The sequence below is a fragment of the Anopheles cruzii genome, chromosome 3 (genome assembly GCF_943734635.1).
Source record: "Anopheles cruzii chromosome 3, idAnoCruzAS_RS32_06, whole genome shotgun sequence".
Lineage (NCBI taxonomy): Eukaryota > Metazoa > Arthropoda > Insecta > Diptera > Culicidae > Anopheles > Anopheles cruzii.
Window position 1 is genome coordinate 58010251 of NC_069145.1, and position 14366 is coordinate 58024616.

The 14366-nt window shown below is 49.7% G+C and overlaps 1 protein-coding gene across 1 annotated transcript in view; it reads right to left on the reverse strand.

The window, feature by feature from the left end:
- The window catches only part of LOC128274615 (uncharacterized), a 32727-nt gene extending 22625 nt beyond the window's left edge, over positions 1-10102 (reverse strand). The window contains exons 1-4 of the mRNA XM_053012858.1: positions 9952-10102; positions 7943-8161; positions 3363-3751; positions 55-673 (exon numbers count right to left, since the gene is read on the reverse strand). Of these exons, the coding sequence (XP_052868818.1) occupies positions 55-673; positions 3363-3751; positions 7943-8161; positions 9952-10102 (1378 nt within the window). The remainder of the gene's footprint in view (positions 1-54; positions 674-3362; positions 3752-7942; positions 8162-9951) is intronic.
- Between the last annotated feature and the right edge of the window lie 4264 nt (positions 10103-14366).

The following is a 14366-nucleotide window of genomic DNA, read 5'->3' on the forward strand; positions in this document are numbered from 1 at the left end:
ACGTCAAGAATCAGTATCAGTGTCCACGGCATCACGGCGCAATAAACGCAGTACCTAAATCGGCCGCACTTGGGCCACAGCCCTGGCTATTGCCGCCACCCTTGCCCGAGTCCTTGGACAGGCGGGACGACGACGAGGACGAGGACAGGTTCTGCAGGTGGTTCTGCTGGTGGGCCGGACTTCCGTGGCTGGCACTGATGGTAACGCTGGGCGTCGGTTGCTGCTTGCTGGCGCTCACCGACGGTGAGCTCGAACCGCGCGTGATCGAAATGGAATCGTTGCCAATCAACCGGCTGGCACCGTGAGGCGACCCGGACGAACCTCCGGACGAGGAGGGCCCACCGCCGGAGGACGAGGACTTTTGCTTCGACGAGGAACCGCCACCGCCGAGTGAGTTCATGCCACCGCCACCGAGTCCGGCCAGCATCCCCAGGCTGGCGAGCTGATGCTGTTGTTGAGCTTGCTGCAGCTGTTGCTGCTGTTGTTGTTGGTGCTGTTGCTGTTGCTGGTGCTGCTGCTGCTGCTGGTTGCTGGTCGGTTGCTGTTGATTCTGAGCGGCGGCGGCCGCCGCGGTGATGGCCATCAGTTCCTTGTGCAACGTCGCCTGACTGTAGAGTGATTGCTTGTAGGCTGCGGCTGCGGCGGCTTGCGACACGGATGGTGACGATGAGTTCTACGAAAAACAAAGAGCCACAAATTGTATTAAAATCGATCAACCTCCAACAACCTCCGATGTTCATAAAGCTTTATTAAAACAGGAAATAGTTACGGCTTGAGACACAAGACACATCTGTTTTGCTGCAAACTGTAAATTCATCCCGCGAAAGAAGCACGGGTGGCAATCAAATTTGGTTAAACCCTGCCAAAGGACGAGAGGCGAAGGAAGTCGAAGAAGGAGTGTAAAAACTCGTCAAAAATTTATCACAAAAAAGGCTGGCCAGAGCTCGAAGCGAGCCCAAAGGTGCCGTCGTGTGGCCCGAAGCAACCTCGTCGACCTGGTCCCATTCTTGTCCCCGAGAAACACACTACTTCCACCGGAAGACAAATTGCAATAAGGTTCGGCAACCCGGGTCTGGGGGTCGGGTCGGGGAGCGTGTCTCGCTTCCGACCCCATGGAGCGAAATGAAATAAATCTCGGGAGCGCCACGAGTTTTGCCGCAAGTGAACGGGAAGCACGAGAACGCGACGTTAGACAAACTCCGACCGTCCCAAAAACCCTTTTTCACGTCCCCGGAGCCAGCCCCCAGAAGGGTGTGCGGGGCGGGGCGGGGCGGGGAAGGTTAATCACGATCCCGTTACCCCCGAAAGGTGCGTCCTTTCCAGCGGCACAAACACACGCTCCACCAAGGGGTGTGGAAAGGATCCGGGTTTCCGGTGGCTAAGAACGATGCGACAACATCAAATGAGTCTTCCGTGCGTTTATGATAATAAAACCACCCGGGGGGACACGACGCTGCCAACAAAATAGTCCCGACGGAGGTACCGGATCCTTCGGAAACTCGCGTGTATCGAGAACGGGGAGTGTCTGTGTGTGTGTGTGTGTGTGTGTAGCAATTTATATTCGCCGCGTATGTTCCGTACCTTACCTTTATGAAAACTTGGAAACCATCGCAAGGAACTAGAAAGGATGGGGACAAACATGTCCCGGTTTCAATGGCATTCACAGCACATGAATCCATCCTATGCGGCCTTCGCCGAAAATCGCGAAATTCATCACAAACCGTTCGTTGTACGTCAATGTCGAGACAAAAAGACGGAACACACTTGAGAGGGCCACGCCGCCACGTATCTGTGGCGCCTTAATCTACGCTGCCATGTTTAGGCCCTGGAAAGGGAAATTGTTTATCGTCCCTTGGGCCACCTTCAAGAGCGAAACGGCCAAAAATTAATTTTGACCCCAATGAAGCGAAGTCATTTAGTACTGTGAGGCCAAAAATTAACGGGAATTCGCTTATAACTCGAAAAATCTTTCTTTGTTCTTCTAAATCTGTGTCACCTCCAACAAAATACAGGTACGAGGTGTGTTCAAAAAGTTCTGGTAATTTTGCATTATCGCGGGCTATGTATGTTCGATTTTCATGTCACTAACTTATGGTGAGAAGTTCGACCATTTTGAGTAATCAGTCAATTTTTGACAGCTGTTTTGCTTGGACGTGTTTTGGCTCATCTTCGATTTTTGTCTCTTCCAAAATATGGATGGCAAAGAATGTTTATCAAATTGTGTGTGAAAAATGAAAATAAAAGCGCGGACGCATTTGAAATGTTAACTGTGGCTTAAGGTGAAGCTTTTAAGACTAAAAGCAGCGCTTATCGGTGGTTCAAAATATTCTTAGAGGGCTGAGAAGATGTGAACGTCGAAAAGCCAACTTTGATCGAATGTGAACAGTTTTGCTTACAGTTTTCTTCGATTGCTGGGGCGTGGTGCATCATGAGTTGTTGCCAAAGGATAGAACTGTCAATAAAGAATATTTCCTACAAGTTTTGCGCAATTTGCGCGAAGCAATCCGCCACAAACGCCCCGATTTGTGGGAAAACAAAAATTGTCTTTTGCACCCCTGCTCAAACATCGTTGTTTCTGCCCGAATTTTTGGCCAAAACAACACACTCATGATGCCAAAGCCACTGTATTCTCCAGATCTGGTCCCCTGTGACTTTTTCTTATCCCGGAAACTGAAGGGATGTATGAAAGGACGACACTATGCTACGATTTAGGAGATAAAGACGGCATCGACGAAGGAGCTGGACAAGATCACAAAAAATTATTTTTGGAAGTGCTTCAAGGATTAGAAAAAAACATTAGCACAAGTGTATAACATCTGATGAGTATTACTTCAAAGATGAGACAAAATGGGACAAAATAGATACAAAATAGATAGTAACTTTTTTTTAATCCAAAAATCGTGAAAACTTTTGAACAGACCTCGTATGTGTACCATTAATCACATTTTTGAAACGTTCCGAAAAGTTCTTTTTGGGAATAGCATTCAACACATTCTTCGTTACGGCTCCCATCTCAATTATTGACTGTAAAAGGTGTCCTCGAATCGGTCTCTTGAGTTTAGCGAATAGCCAAAACTCACATGGTGCTTAGTCAGACAAATAAGCAGAACGATCTGGGTCGAGTCGAGTCGAGTGCATCACAAATTGATCAACAAATTGCCAACACTTCTCCGAGATGCAACAACCAAGAATCCACAAATCCGATCTTTTTTGCACCATTACATTTCAGTTTTGTCATCCCAGTTGAAAAACTGAGTTCTGAGGGTCGATAGTTTCATCCAAAAATTCGGGCGCCCAGTCTGACGTAAGTCTAAAAAACATAACGGGACAGTATACTACACAGCTTCGTTTCAGAAACCCACCTTATAGGAGGAGTTGCCACCGCCGCTCCCACCCGGATTGCCGACCATACCGCCGACGCCCCCACCCATGCCGGAGGAACTGGCGTTGCTGCTGTTGCTGTTGCTGCTGCGGTCGCGCTTCTTGCCCTTGCCACCGCCTCCCGAGCCTTTACCGCCGCCGGTGTTGCCACCGGAACCGCCACCTGAACCACCGGCACCACCCGGTGACGAGCCACTGCCTCCGCCAGCGGCGGCTGCCGCTGCCGCGGCCGCAGCACCCATCGCACCCAGCCCGAGGCCCGCCGGAAAGGCGCCGGCCAGGTCGTGCGAGAACGGCAGCTGCGACATCCCGGAGGCCTGCAGGCGGGCGAAGTAATCCTGAGCTGCCAGCTGCGCCATCGACCACCAACCTGCGGGGAGAAAGTGAGAAAATTGCAGAACATTATTTTAGTGAAAAAGTAAACAAAACTAAACAACACACCAAGCACAAGCATAAGAAATCAAATAAGAAGCTATTTGAAGGTCAACAACCAGGTGACAATCGCAAAATTGTTGATCGCCCAGGATTCCCCCCACGTTAAATCCTGTCTCCCGCTTACAATCGCCATTAGATAATCAGCATAATTACATTAAAGTGAGCAAACACAATCTCCAATCATCGCACAGCATCGCAGCATCGCCGCGATCCGCAGCAACATAAACGCTGGCCACGCATCATGCTCCCATTTCACGCACAACCGTCCGTCAATGAACGGCGCCGCCGCCGTCGCCGCGGAACACGAGACCGCCCGACACAGCGTTTGAAGTCTCGTGCCAAAAGGAGCGTCAAGCTGTGTGCGTGTCGCCGCAGGTACAGTGGTGTGCGTGCGCCCGCTCACGGTGAACTCTCTCGTGAGCTGTGGGAGAGCGCTACGGGAGAGGAGAGCGTGGCAAAACATTCGGAGAGCGGTGAGAACCAGCAACACTCAATCTCACTGCCCGCTCTTCTCACGTGTGAGAACGGCGGCTCGGCTTCTCAGTATGACCGTTCTCGGAAGTATCATCCGAAAAAAGAAATCTCTTATCATTAATTTTCGGTCGCCCCCAGATCGCTCCTAAACTCTTTCTCTCTCTCTCTCGCACTCACGTTCTCACTTCCCAGAAGGACCGTAGAGGTCCGTAGGGGTCGAAAAAAATGCCCATCCTTACGCGCCGGTCCGCGCTCGGTCCACAGGTAACAGGCGCGACAGCTTGGCTGTTGGTGGTTGTGCGACAATCGGACCGCTCTTGGTCGCCCGGATATGGGATGGTCGCACGCACACTCCCGCGGACGGCCGCAGCATAAAACCTGACCAGACACAAGCATCGACGCGACGGCAGGCGGCGGCGGCAGCATCGGGGACCGCAGTTTGTCACTGTGTTCGTGTGCTCGTCCCGAACATTCACCAGCTGCTGCTGCTGGTGATGCCGATGGGACATGGGCGCAAATAAGAGGCAAACTAAAAGCCACCAGAAGCCACCGGGACGGACGGTGGTGGTCCACCATATAATCCAACCCCTCGCGTCGCGTCGCGCCGCGTGTCATAATCTGGGCAAAAAACGCAGAACAGATCCCGCGGAACGGGGCGCGTTCTTTGTTCATTCGAGTTCCCCTGCGCGTTTTTTCGGCTACACACCTCCAACGACGTCGGGCGCGGTTCTCCCCTCGCTGGTCGCTATAAACGGGTTTCGCCCCGGTTGCCGTTGGGAGGTACCCAACGGTAGCCGGCCGCCAGCCAGCGCCATCGCGCTTCCATGTCTAGGGGATGAAATAAGGACAGCAGCAGCAAAGAACGGCAACAATTTGTGTGTGTGTATCGGGTAAGCAGCAGCAGCAGGACCTTTATCGGAGCAGCGGCCCACCGCGTCCGACATTTTCTCTTTTCCGACTCGGATTGGCGTTGCGGAGCAGCACAATTTCCAGGCGGAATAAAGAATCATCCGTAATTTCACAGCAACTCAGGAATGACCCACTTTTGATTGTTGGCCAGCAAAGAATGGAAAACACGGAGAATGGGACAACGCGGACTCGGGGAGTTGGCCACAGCAACCATTGGCTACGAGTGCGATTCGGCCGACTCCCCGCGATCGATGGACAGGATGATGGAAACACGTAGGAGAAAATGAATGCCCTCTGAGAGCGGATTTCCACATCCCATTAGATTGGGACCTCATTGTGTGTGAATTCATTCACACATTTAAACATACAATGAATCATTGTATGTTTTAAACGCGGGAAAACTTGAGAAAAATCTAGAAATTCCCCTAAAAAACGGATCAAAAGGAAGTCAAATTCTTATTGTAGAGTTAAGCAGTCAGAGGGACCAAACATCAATGCAAGAAGAAACTCTGGAACCGGGAGCAACGGAAAGAAGTGCGAAAAAGAAAAACTCGCCCTCGTGCGCTCGTGAAAAGCCTGCCTTTTGGCCTTCGAAGCTTCGTTTGTATGTCGGTCGGCTGGCTGAGTGTTTAACCTTTGGCTAAACACATCGCATATCGCCGCAACGCACCATGCACACCGTACACACACATACAGAACCAGTTGGCCACGTTTGCACTTCTTGTACGGCGTCGTGACCTTGAACTTGATCTCGGCACCACTCGAAGTCAGCTGACTTGCGGGCGGGCGGACTGGAGGAGCAGCGGGTATGTAAACTTAAAGTCAGTTCAGTTTGCCGATTTCTGCAGCACACAAAGGAACGGAACGGAGACGGTGAATGGATTGTGACGTCATGTGACGCAAGAATGTTCCGCGTGTGTATCGGACATTCCTGGAGTCCTGGCGTTAATCATTCACACACTCGCCATTATATGCTCACTTTCGCTTTCGGTCGTCGATGATATGCTGGGTGGTGAAGCATAATACAACCCACTGCAGCATCGAGAGCGAGAGAGAGAGAAGGGAGCATAAACACACGGCATTTATGCGCTGCAGTCATACGATTATGCTAATCGCAAAATCCATTATCAATCAAAAGATGAACTGATTAGGGCGCGTCATAATATAATTGTTGAATTAAGGGATTAAGTGAACCAGCTAGCGCCGGCGTAGGATAAAAAACATCCTTTTCCCGTAATTCCCCGTGGGGTGTTAACATTTTGCTCGTTTTCGAGGATTTAACCCATATCATTTTCCGGTGCGATTTCACCAAATAAGTCACCAAAGCAGAGGCTCTGAGCTTGCCAATAAAATTCGCCCACTCGGCTCCTCGGATGGTTTCAGGCGAGCCCCGTTTACGATTATGGCGCTCTGCTACACGATTAATATTTTTATAGCCATATATGGCAGACATTAAATCGAAACTGATGATTCGCGGTTCGGGGTCGTGAACGAATCTCGCTCTCGGAGATTGGTTGGCTCGTTTTTTCGCTAAACATCAGTGCATAATCTGGCAATAGGCGATACCACTTTAATGTTCCAACAACAAGTGGGCACCAAAACCGACGCAGCTTTAAGTTCCGACTGGAGCATGTTCACCACCGAATGTAGACCAATCAATATTTCGGTTTCGGCGCCTTTAAACAGTTTGCTGCTCCCTCTACAACTATTAGTTTGAATGGAAATGATTCCACAGCACCGGGATTTGCACCGGGGTTTAAACAACTCCCGCAGCACCACGCTCACAGCTCATTCCACAGTCCCCAAATGTTGACCCAAAAATGAAGGGCAACTTTAAAGCAGGATCAAATTTGACTCCACTATTTGTCCGTTGGCGGCACTGCTGCTGCACATTAAACATAAACGCGCCTGACCTAAAAGGGCTTTAAAGTAGCACAAAATCGGTGAGTGACTCTTTAAGCTGATGCCCTTCGCCGTGCGGACTCTGTCTCTATCGCACCAATGCGCGCGTACCAGTGGCCTCTCTGTCCCTCCTCGCTCAGTGCCGTAGGGTTTTACTTTCAATATCAGAGAGCGATCAAAATACATCGACGAAACGCAATTGATAACGACAGTGAAATGTTTGCCCGTTTGAGGCTGGCTGGGTTTGAATTCCGTTGCAATTTTCCACCCAATTGAGTTCGATGTGCGCCCACAATTGTTTGACGTGACACCACACTGCCCAGCATTGCTATTGGCTAATAAAGTGTGATTAATTTGACGGCCGGTGGGGTAAGCATCATGGTCATTTCATGCATTACCCCCTTCGATTTGATATCCATTTTTAGCAAACACTAATGTGTACCTGTTGCAGCCACAAAAGCATGAACAGCAGCGGCGGCATCTGCATAATGTGTAAATATTTTTTACTAATGGAATTTTGACTAAGCATGTAATTGTAATTGCAAATCTTTTTAGTTCTGTACACCCATTATTCTCGTCAGCTCCAGATGAAATTCACCAAATATTGGGCGACGTTCGTTTCAGAAACATCAAAGCATGACATCGTAACATCGTAATCGAAAGTAAACAAAAATAATTCAAATACAAAGGAAGCGAAATAAGCGTTGATTTGAATGCTCAAACAACACCAATTGGATTGATTTAATAAAGTTTTAACAAGAATTTAAGTGCAGAAAAGGACAGTAACACAATCACATCAATAGCATCACAAATGGTAGGAAAATCGCGGTACAGTACTTACTGTTGTGCAAACCGGCCAGCGAGGCTGCCTGCGAGGCGGCCACGGCCATCGTGTTCTGGTGCTGGTGGGACATCGAGAAGCGGTCGTTACCGCTGCCGGAACCGGACCCGGCATTCGGCATCAGACCACCGAGCCCGCCGGGCATCGCGAACTGGGAACCGAACAGCGGGTTCGAGGCGGCCGCCGCTGCCATGGCTGACGGATCACGTCCCCAGTATGCTGGACGAAGGGAGGAACGGGAGAAGAATTGAAGAAAATTAACTGGGCGTGAAAAGCAAGTGGAATGATACACACACGATAAATATCAAATATATGCACACACACACAACGCTGGCTCAACGCGGGTCAACGATCGTAGGAAAAATTTGGATTCACCGTTCGGTTCGGTTCACAACTTTCGAAAAGAGTCTCAAGATGGTCTCCTAATTCTCACTGATAGTTAGGCTCCTCTAGTCTTTTAGTTAGACACTCAGAAACTAATTTCCAAAGCAATAATCCATTGGTAGCCTTAGCCCTGTGTTCTTCGCAGTGTCAAAGGTATTTCCACAGTTTGTCAGAAAATCGCTATCTAAAATCCAAGGGTGCTCCATAGTGACAGGACCAATTTCAATCTCATACACACAACTAGTCAATGTATAGCTGGTAAATGTATGTAAGCTGCATTCTTTTATTATTTTTCAAAACCTATTGAATTCACAGGTATTACAATGATAGCACAAGATAGTAGTACTAAAAATAAGATAAAGATGATCTAAACGAGGTGAAAAATTCTAGGAATTCGCTTATTACAATAGAAAGCTTATACGCTTATACAAGGAAAAGTACCTGGCCAATAAAATAAGTAAATCTGTGTATAGGGCAAATTTTAATTAATTTACACGGTTTACACTTTTGCTAATCTCAAAAGTCAATATTTTGTTTCAAAATTAGTCAGTATCCCGTGAATCCGCCGTTGTTTTGGAGCACTTCATGCACTCTACTGGGCAGCGAATCGACCAAATCCTGACACATTTTTACTGGACCAGTAATACCAGTCCTGCTACACTTTTTGCCACAATTCATCTTTGTTTGAAAAATATTGTCCAGCTAACTTTTGCTTCAAGGTATTCCACAAGTTTCCAATATGGTTTAAGTCAGGAGACTAAATTGTCAATAAACGACATTCTATACTGTTAAATTCATTCACTCTCGAGTAACACTCAACGCGACAAACTGAAAAACCTTTTTTGTAGAACCTCTTTATTCACTGAAATCTGATAATCAGGAGGAGGAGCTCAAAAATTATAAATCTTTCTTTCTCCACTGTCTGTCGCGAACTGCTCGTTTCTCGCTTTTTCATCTTCTCTAAGGATACTAGATGTGCGTGCGTCGTTCTAGCTATAGTTTCTAATAAATCCGCCAGGTGCGCTGGTGCTGATAGGACGTACCATGATATCTATTTTTTACGCAACATATACCCTAAATAAATCATATTCATTTTTCAAAAACGACTCAAAAATGGCGGAGTTATTTGACATTTAAATAGGTCCTGTCACTATGGCGCTCTTAACTTCTTTATCACCATGCAATGGATTCTGCTCCAAAATGTGACCGTTTGCTGCTCAGTGGTCTCCTATTGCAGTACACTCTCATCGTGTGTAAGTGATAAACAGCGGCAAATATTTGTTCACAAAAAAACGGTTGGAATTCATGCAGTCCAACAAGTCTACGTGAGTCGGACGTCAACTCCGGCGGTTGAAGATCAAACACTGCACCACCCCAAGGAATGCCATTTATCACATCAACAATGGCGGACTGTCCATGACGGTCCCGAAGATTCCTCAAACTAATGCGACTAAATCTATTTAACTATTTGTTGTAAATGTAAAACAAACTAAACTCAAACTAAATTACGCCCCCTTCCGGGAGAGATGCCGATCCATAACACAATTTGGGCACACAAACCCGATCGTGAGGCGCTCAGACACACACACACACACTCCCGACGTTCACAACACATGGGCACTTACCGAAGAGCGAGGCGGCGTCTAGGAGGGCGGCCGGATCGTTGACACCGGCTGCGCCACCCAAACCGGTTCCCCCCGACTGCCCACCGCCCCCGCCGCCACCTCCGCCGCCCTTCTTCTCCCCGCCGCCCTTCTTGTCACCATCTTTATCCATTCTGCCAATTTTGACGGCTGGCTCGGTGACGGTTGGCGCCGAAAGGGATCCGCCGGGAGGGACGGTAGCGGTGGTGGTGGTGGTGGTGCGGCGGCGGGACGAGGCCGAGCGATTCCGATTGCCGATCGTGCACAGTTGTTGTTGTTGTTGTTGTTGTTGTTGTTGTTGTTGTTGTTGTTGGCGTCACGACCGTGACAGGCCGTTCTCACTTCACTCACTCACTCACTACTTCTTATCTTTCTCACTCCGCCCCGCACACTGCGCTTCGCACCCTTTCTGCTTGTGGCACGATTTTGCACAATAGAAACACACTAATTCTGCTCACCACCACCTCCTCCGATTGCTTGTTACAGAGCTTTTTGTATCCGACCGAAGTGTGCGCTGAGATGAAGAAGCGCCCGCGTGAGACGTGTTCGTAGCGCACTGCGGTTGATTGCTTCTCGGGTTGCGGGTTGCTCACAATTGGCGATTCACTTGACACTTCACGTGACGATGACCGACACACCGAAATATGGCCGAACAATGCCGGGGGGGGGGGGGGGGTGATGATTCATACAATTATTATCTTTTCTCTCTTATCCGCGGCGCACTTCACAGAGTTCCCAACACGCACGCAGGGGGGGGCGGGGGGGGGTCACACAGAATCAACCCGTGGGCGGCGGTGACACCATCTCGCAAGTGAAGTGAAATTCTTAAACTACTCTTCTCACAGGCGCATTTTCGGGGCCACACTACACAATCGCACACATACATTACACACACACTGCTGCTTTTGCTACACGGCACACGGTGGTGGCGGTGCCGCAGTTGCAGGACAACAACAACCACAACCGTTGCTGCTCCATTTTCATCCTCATTCTGCTCGCTGCTCGCAACTCATGGGCGCGACGAGATAAGCTGCTCACATTCACCACTTGAGATGAGTCGTCGTCGGCGCAGATCACTTTTCACTCATCGGCCTCCTCTCGCGCCTGCTTTGATTGAGATGATTTTCTATTTTTTCTGTTATTGTTTAAGTCACAACACGCGCTCGCTCGTTCTGCTACTGCTGCCGCTGTTTTCCGTGCATTTTCCTACAATAAATACTGTGCGCGCGCACCCCGCGCGTGCTGCATCGAAGAAAAACGAAGATTATTAGAGGGATCCGTGTGGAAAGCACACCAAAAGCGGCGTTTAAGAATATCGAAAAGCGATTTCAAAATGGTGTTCCAGTGATTGCTTTGATTAGATCTCACGCTGGAGAGCCTCAAAATTTTTCGAGCAGATCGAGCGAACGCAAAAATTCGAGCTAAACCGCCCGACACGCACGGTTAAATCTTTTCAATCCGAAATCGAAAGAACCGTCCATTAATCGTGCACGATTACAATTCTTAATCGGACCCTCATCGAGTGGTAAATTTCCACGAACTATTAACATGCAAAAATATCCCATTCGATATCGGATCGATGCGTCGGATGAACCCCGCCGTCGGAGGTATCAAACAGATAGTGGGAACAATTCGTGGAAGCACCACAACTTGTCACCACATAACCTTCCGTAAGCACTCGGGCGAGATAACGAGTGTTCTCCCCTCGTACTTCCCCGCGCCCCGGGGGTGATCGATCGAACGTCTCACGAAAATCGTGTCCCAGTGCACGGTCGCATCTGCTGCACTTCTAAGGCATTCGAGAGCGCAAAAGAGAGACGGGAACATGTCGACCATGGTGCACTCTAGGAGGCGCCATTTCGTACGACCGACGGGCGGTGTCCCGCTGTGATCACTGCACTGTGTGCCACAGGAAGCCGCCGTTCTCCGTCCGTCTCTCGGATCACCCCGCTGCTGGCTCTGGCCAATGGCCGGCGACCGCGACGAACTACGTAGTCGTCGTCGTCGCCGTCTACTTTTCGCACCAAATTCGGATTCGATCGGTTGCCTCGAGTTTTTACGTGTGCCTCCCTCTGGCTCTGTGCGTGTGTGTGTTTGTATGTAATTGCCGCCAACATCCGCGCGGGGCGAACACGTTTGAGTGCGCGGCGCGCGATTCGCACACGTTCCAATGATCTTCATCATCGTCGTCTTCAGCATTGCCACACCATCATCATCATCATCTCGGTCATCTCCCGGGTGCTGTGGAGCTGTGGAGAGAAGGGAACAGAGAGTTATGGTAAGCGATTAATAAACTCGTATGCGTGTGGCGCGGTCGGTAAAAGACGGACGACGCCGCGCGGCAGGCAATCAACAATCGCGATAGCGAGAAATGAACTGGAAAATGGAAACGGATGGATAAGGATGTTTTGATCGTGAGAAAATCAACGAGGCATAAAAAGGGCAGCAACAAAAAAACAAAACCCAACAGCAACGAACAGAAGAGAGACGAGGAGAGAAAGGGCTGATATGAAGCGGACGTTTTTCTAACGAGATTGTAAACGTTTTCGCAGAAGCGCTGGGGCCCCCTAAATGGCGAACGGGGAACGCTCAAAGGAGCCGTACACTTCACAGGAGGCCCCGAGTTTTAATCCTGACCACTGCCGCCGCCAAGGGGCACTCTCTGCGCTGTGTTTGGTGCACATAAAAACGCACGCGCTGCTTCTTCGCGGCCGCCGCCGCCATCCCGAAAGACAAGGGGGTTCCCAGGGAGGGCCCACCACCATGAGGAAGGTAATTCACTGCGCCACACGAGCGATGGCGCTCTTCAACCACCCCCAAACGGACCACCTCTTCCACGCAAAAGCGGTCAGAGGCGGTCGGTCGTATATGAAATTCATTTCCAATCGAACTGAAGCTCGGTGATGGTCACCGGGGCGCGGTGGTCCATGACGGAGGCGACCGCCGAGAAGCACATACAGCGCGGGTGACGCGCGGTGTGTGCTCCTCTGCCACCCACCACCCACCACCACAACCCGGAAGCAACGCGCGGTGCGATGGGCGGTGCGATGGGCGGTGGATGGCAGCCATCATGACGCACCCCCCACACGGCGCCGCACAAACTTCTGGTCACCGAGTTTGTAAACGGAGCAGCAGCAACGCCGTGCAGGGTGACGCGGGGTGGCGCTCTCATCCTGCCCACGGCCCCCGCCGCGCACCATGCGGCGCACGAAAACGATAATCGAAACAGGGCCAGGGTGATGGTGTGCGAGTGAAAGAGTGCGAGAGATTACGCAAATTAAAGGTGCCATCGTAGGCGCGCTCCGCTGCTGCTGCTGCTGATGGTGTGTGATGGGTGGTGCGCGCGCGAGTTGTCGTTCACCATCATCAACAACAGCAGCAGCAGCAGCAGCTCATGCTCATAAACATCGCACCAGCGAAGGGCCCGCCGTCCCCGTCACCGCGGCGCGCGCTAGATTATCAGGAAGGAAAAAAAACGGCAAACACACTGCGCATTGGTCCCGCCGCCGCCGCCGTGTGCTCGCGCGCACGGACTCATTAATGTGTGGTGACAACCAGCAATCCATACCGACAAGAACTATACTGTCTACCCCATCATCATCATCATCATCATCATACTACGCCACTGGAGGGCAGAGTCATCAGATTTCATTTTCCGAACCAGGGAAATCCAAAACCTAATTCTAGAAAAACATTCTTAATCATCTTAATCAACGTCCATAAATACTGTCCAACACTACGACCGAACTATCTCTGACAGTGCGACAAGAATATTCCGTCATCGAAGCTACGAGGTGTGTTCGAAAAATAATGATAATTTTGTGTTCTTTCAAAAAGAATTTACAGTTTCATTTATTTTGTTCCTTTTAAAGTAGTTCCCAACAGATATTATACGCTTGTGCCAGCGTTTTTCTAACTTTCAAAGCACTTAAAAAAGTATATTTGTGGACTTCTTTATATCCTTCTTCGATACGTCTTCGAAGTCACAGGGGGCCAGATCTGGAGAATACGGTATCTTTGGCACCATTAGTTTGTTGTTTTCGCCAAAAATTCGCGCAGAAACCATGATGTGTTAGCAGGAGCATTACAGCCAATTTTTGGTTTCCCACAAAACCGGGGGTTTGTGACGGAATGCTTCGGGCGAATCGCGCATAACTTGCAGGAAATATTCGTAATTGACTTTTCTATCCCTTGGCAACAACTCATGATACACCACGACCCTGCAATCGAAGAAAACTGTGTGCAAAATTGTTCATACCAAACATGGCTTTACGACGTTCAAATCTTCTCGGTCCTCTGAAAAAAATTTGAACCACCGATAAGTGCTACTTTGGATCCTAATAGATTCACCTTAAGCCACAGTCAACATTTCGAATGCGTCCGCGCGCGCTCCTTAT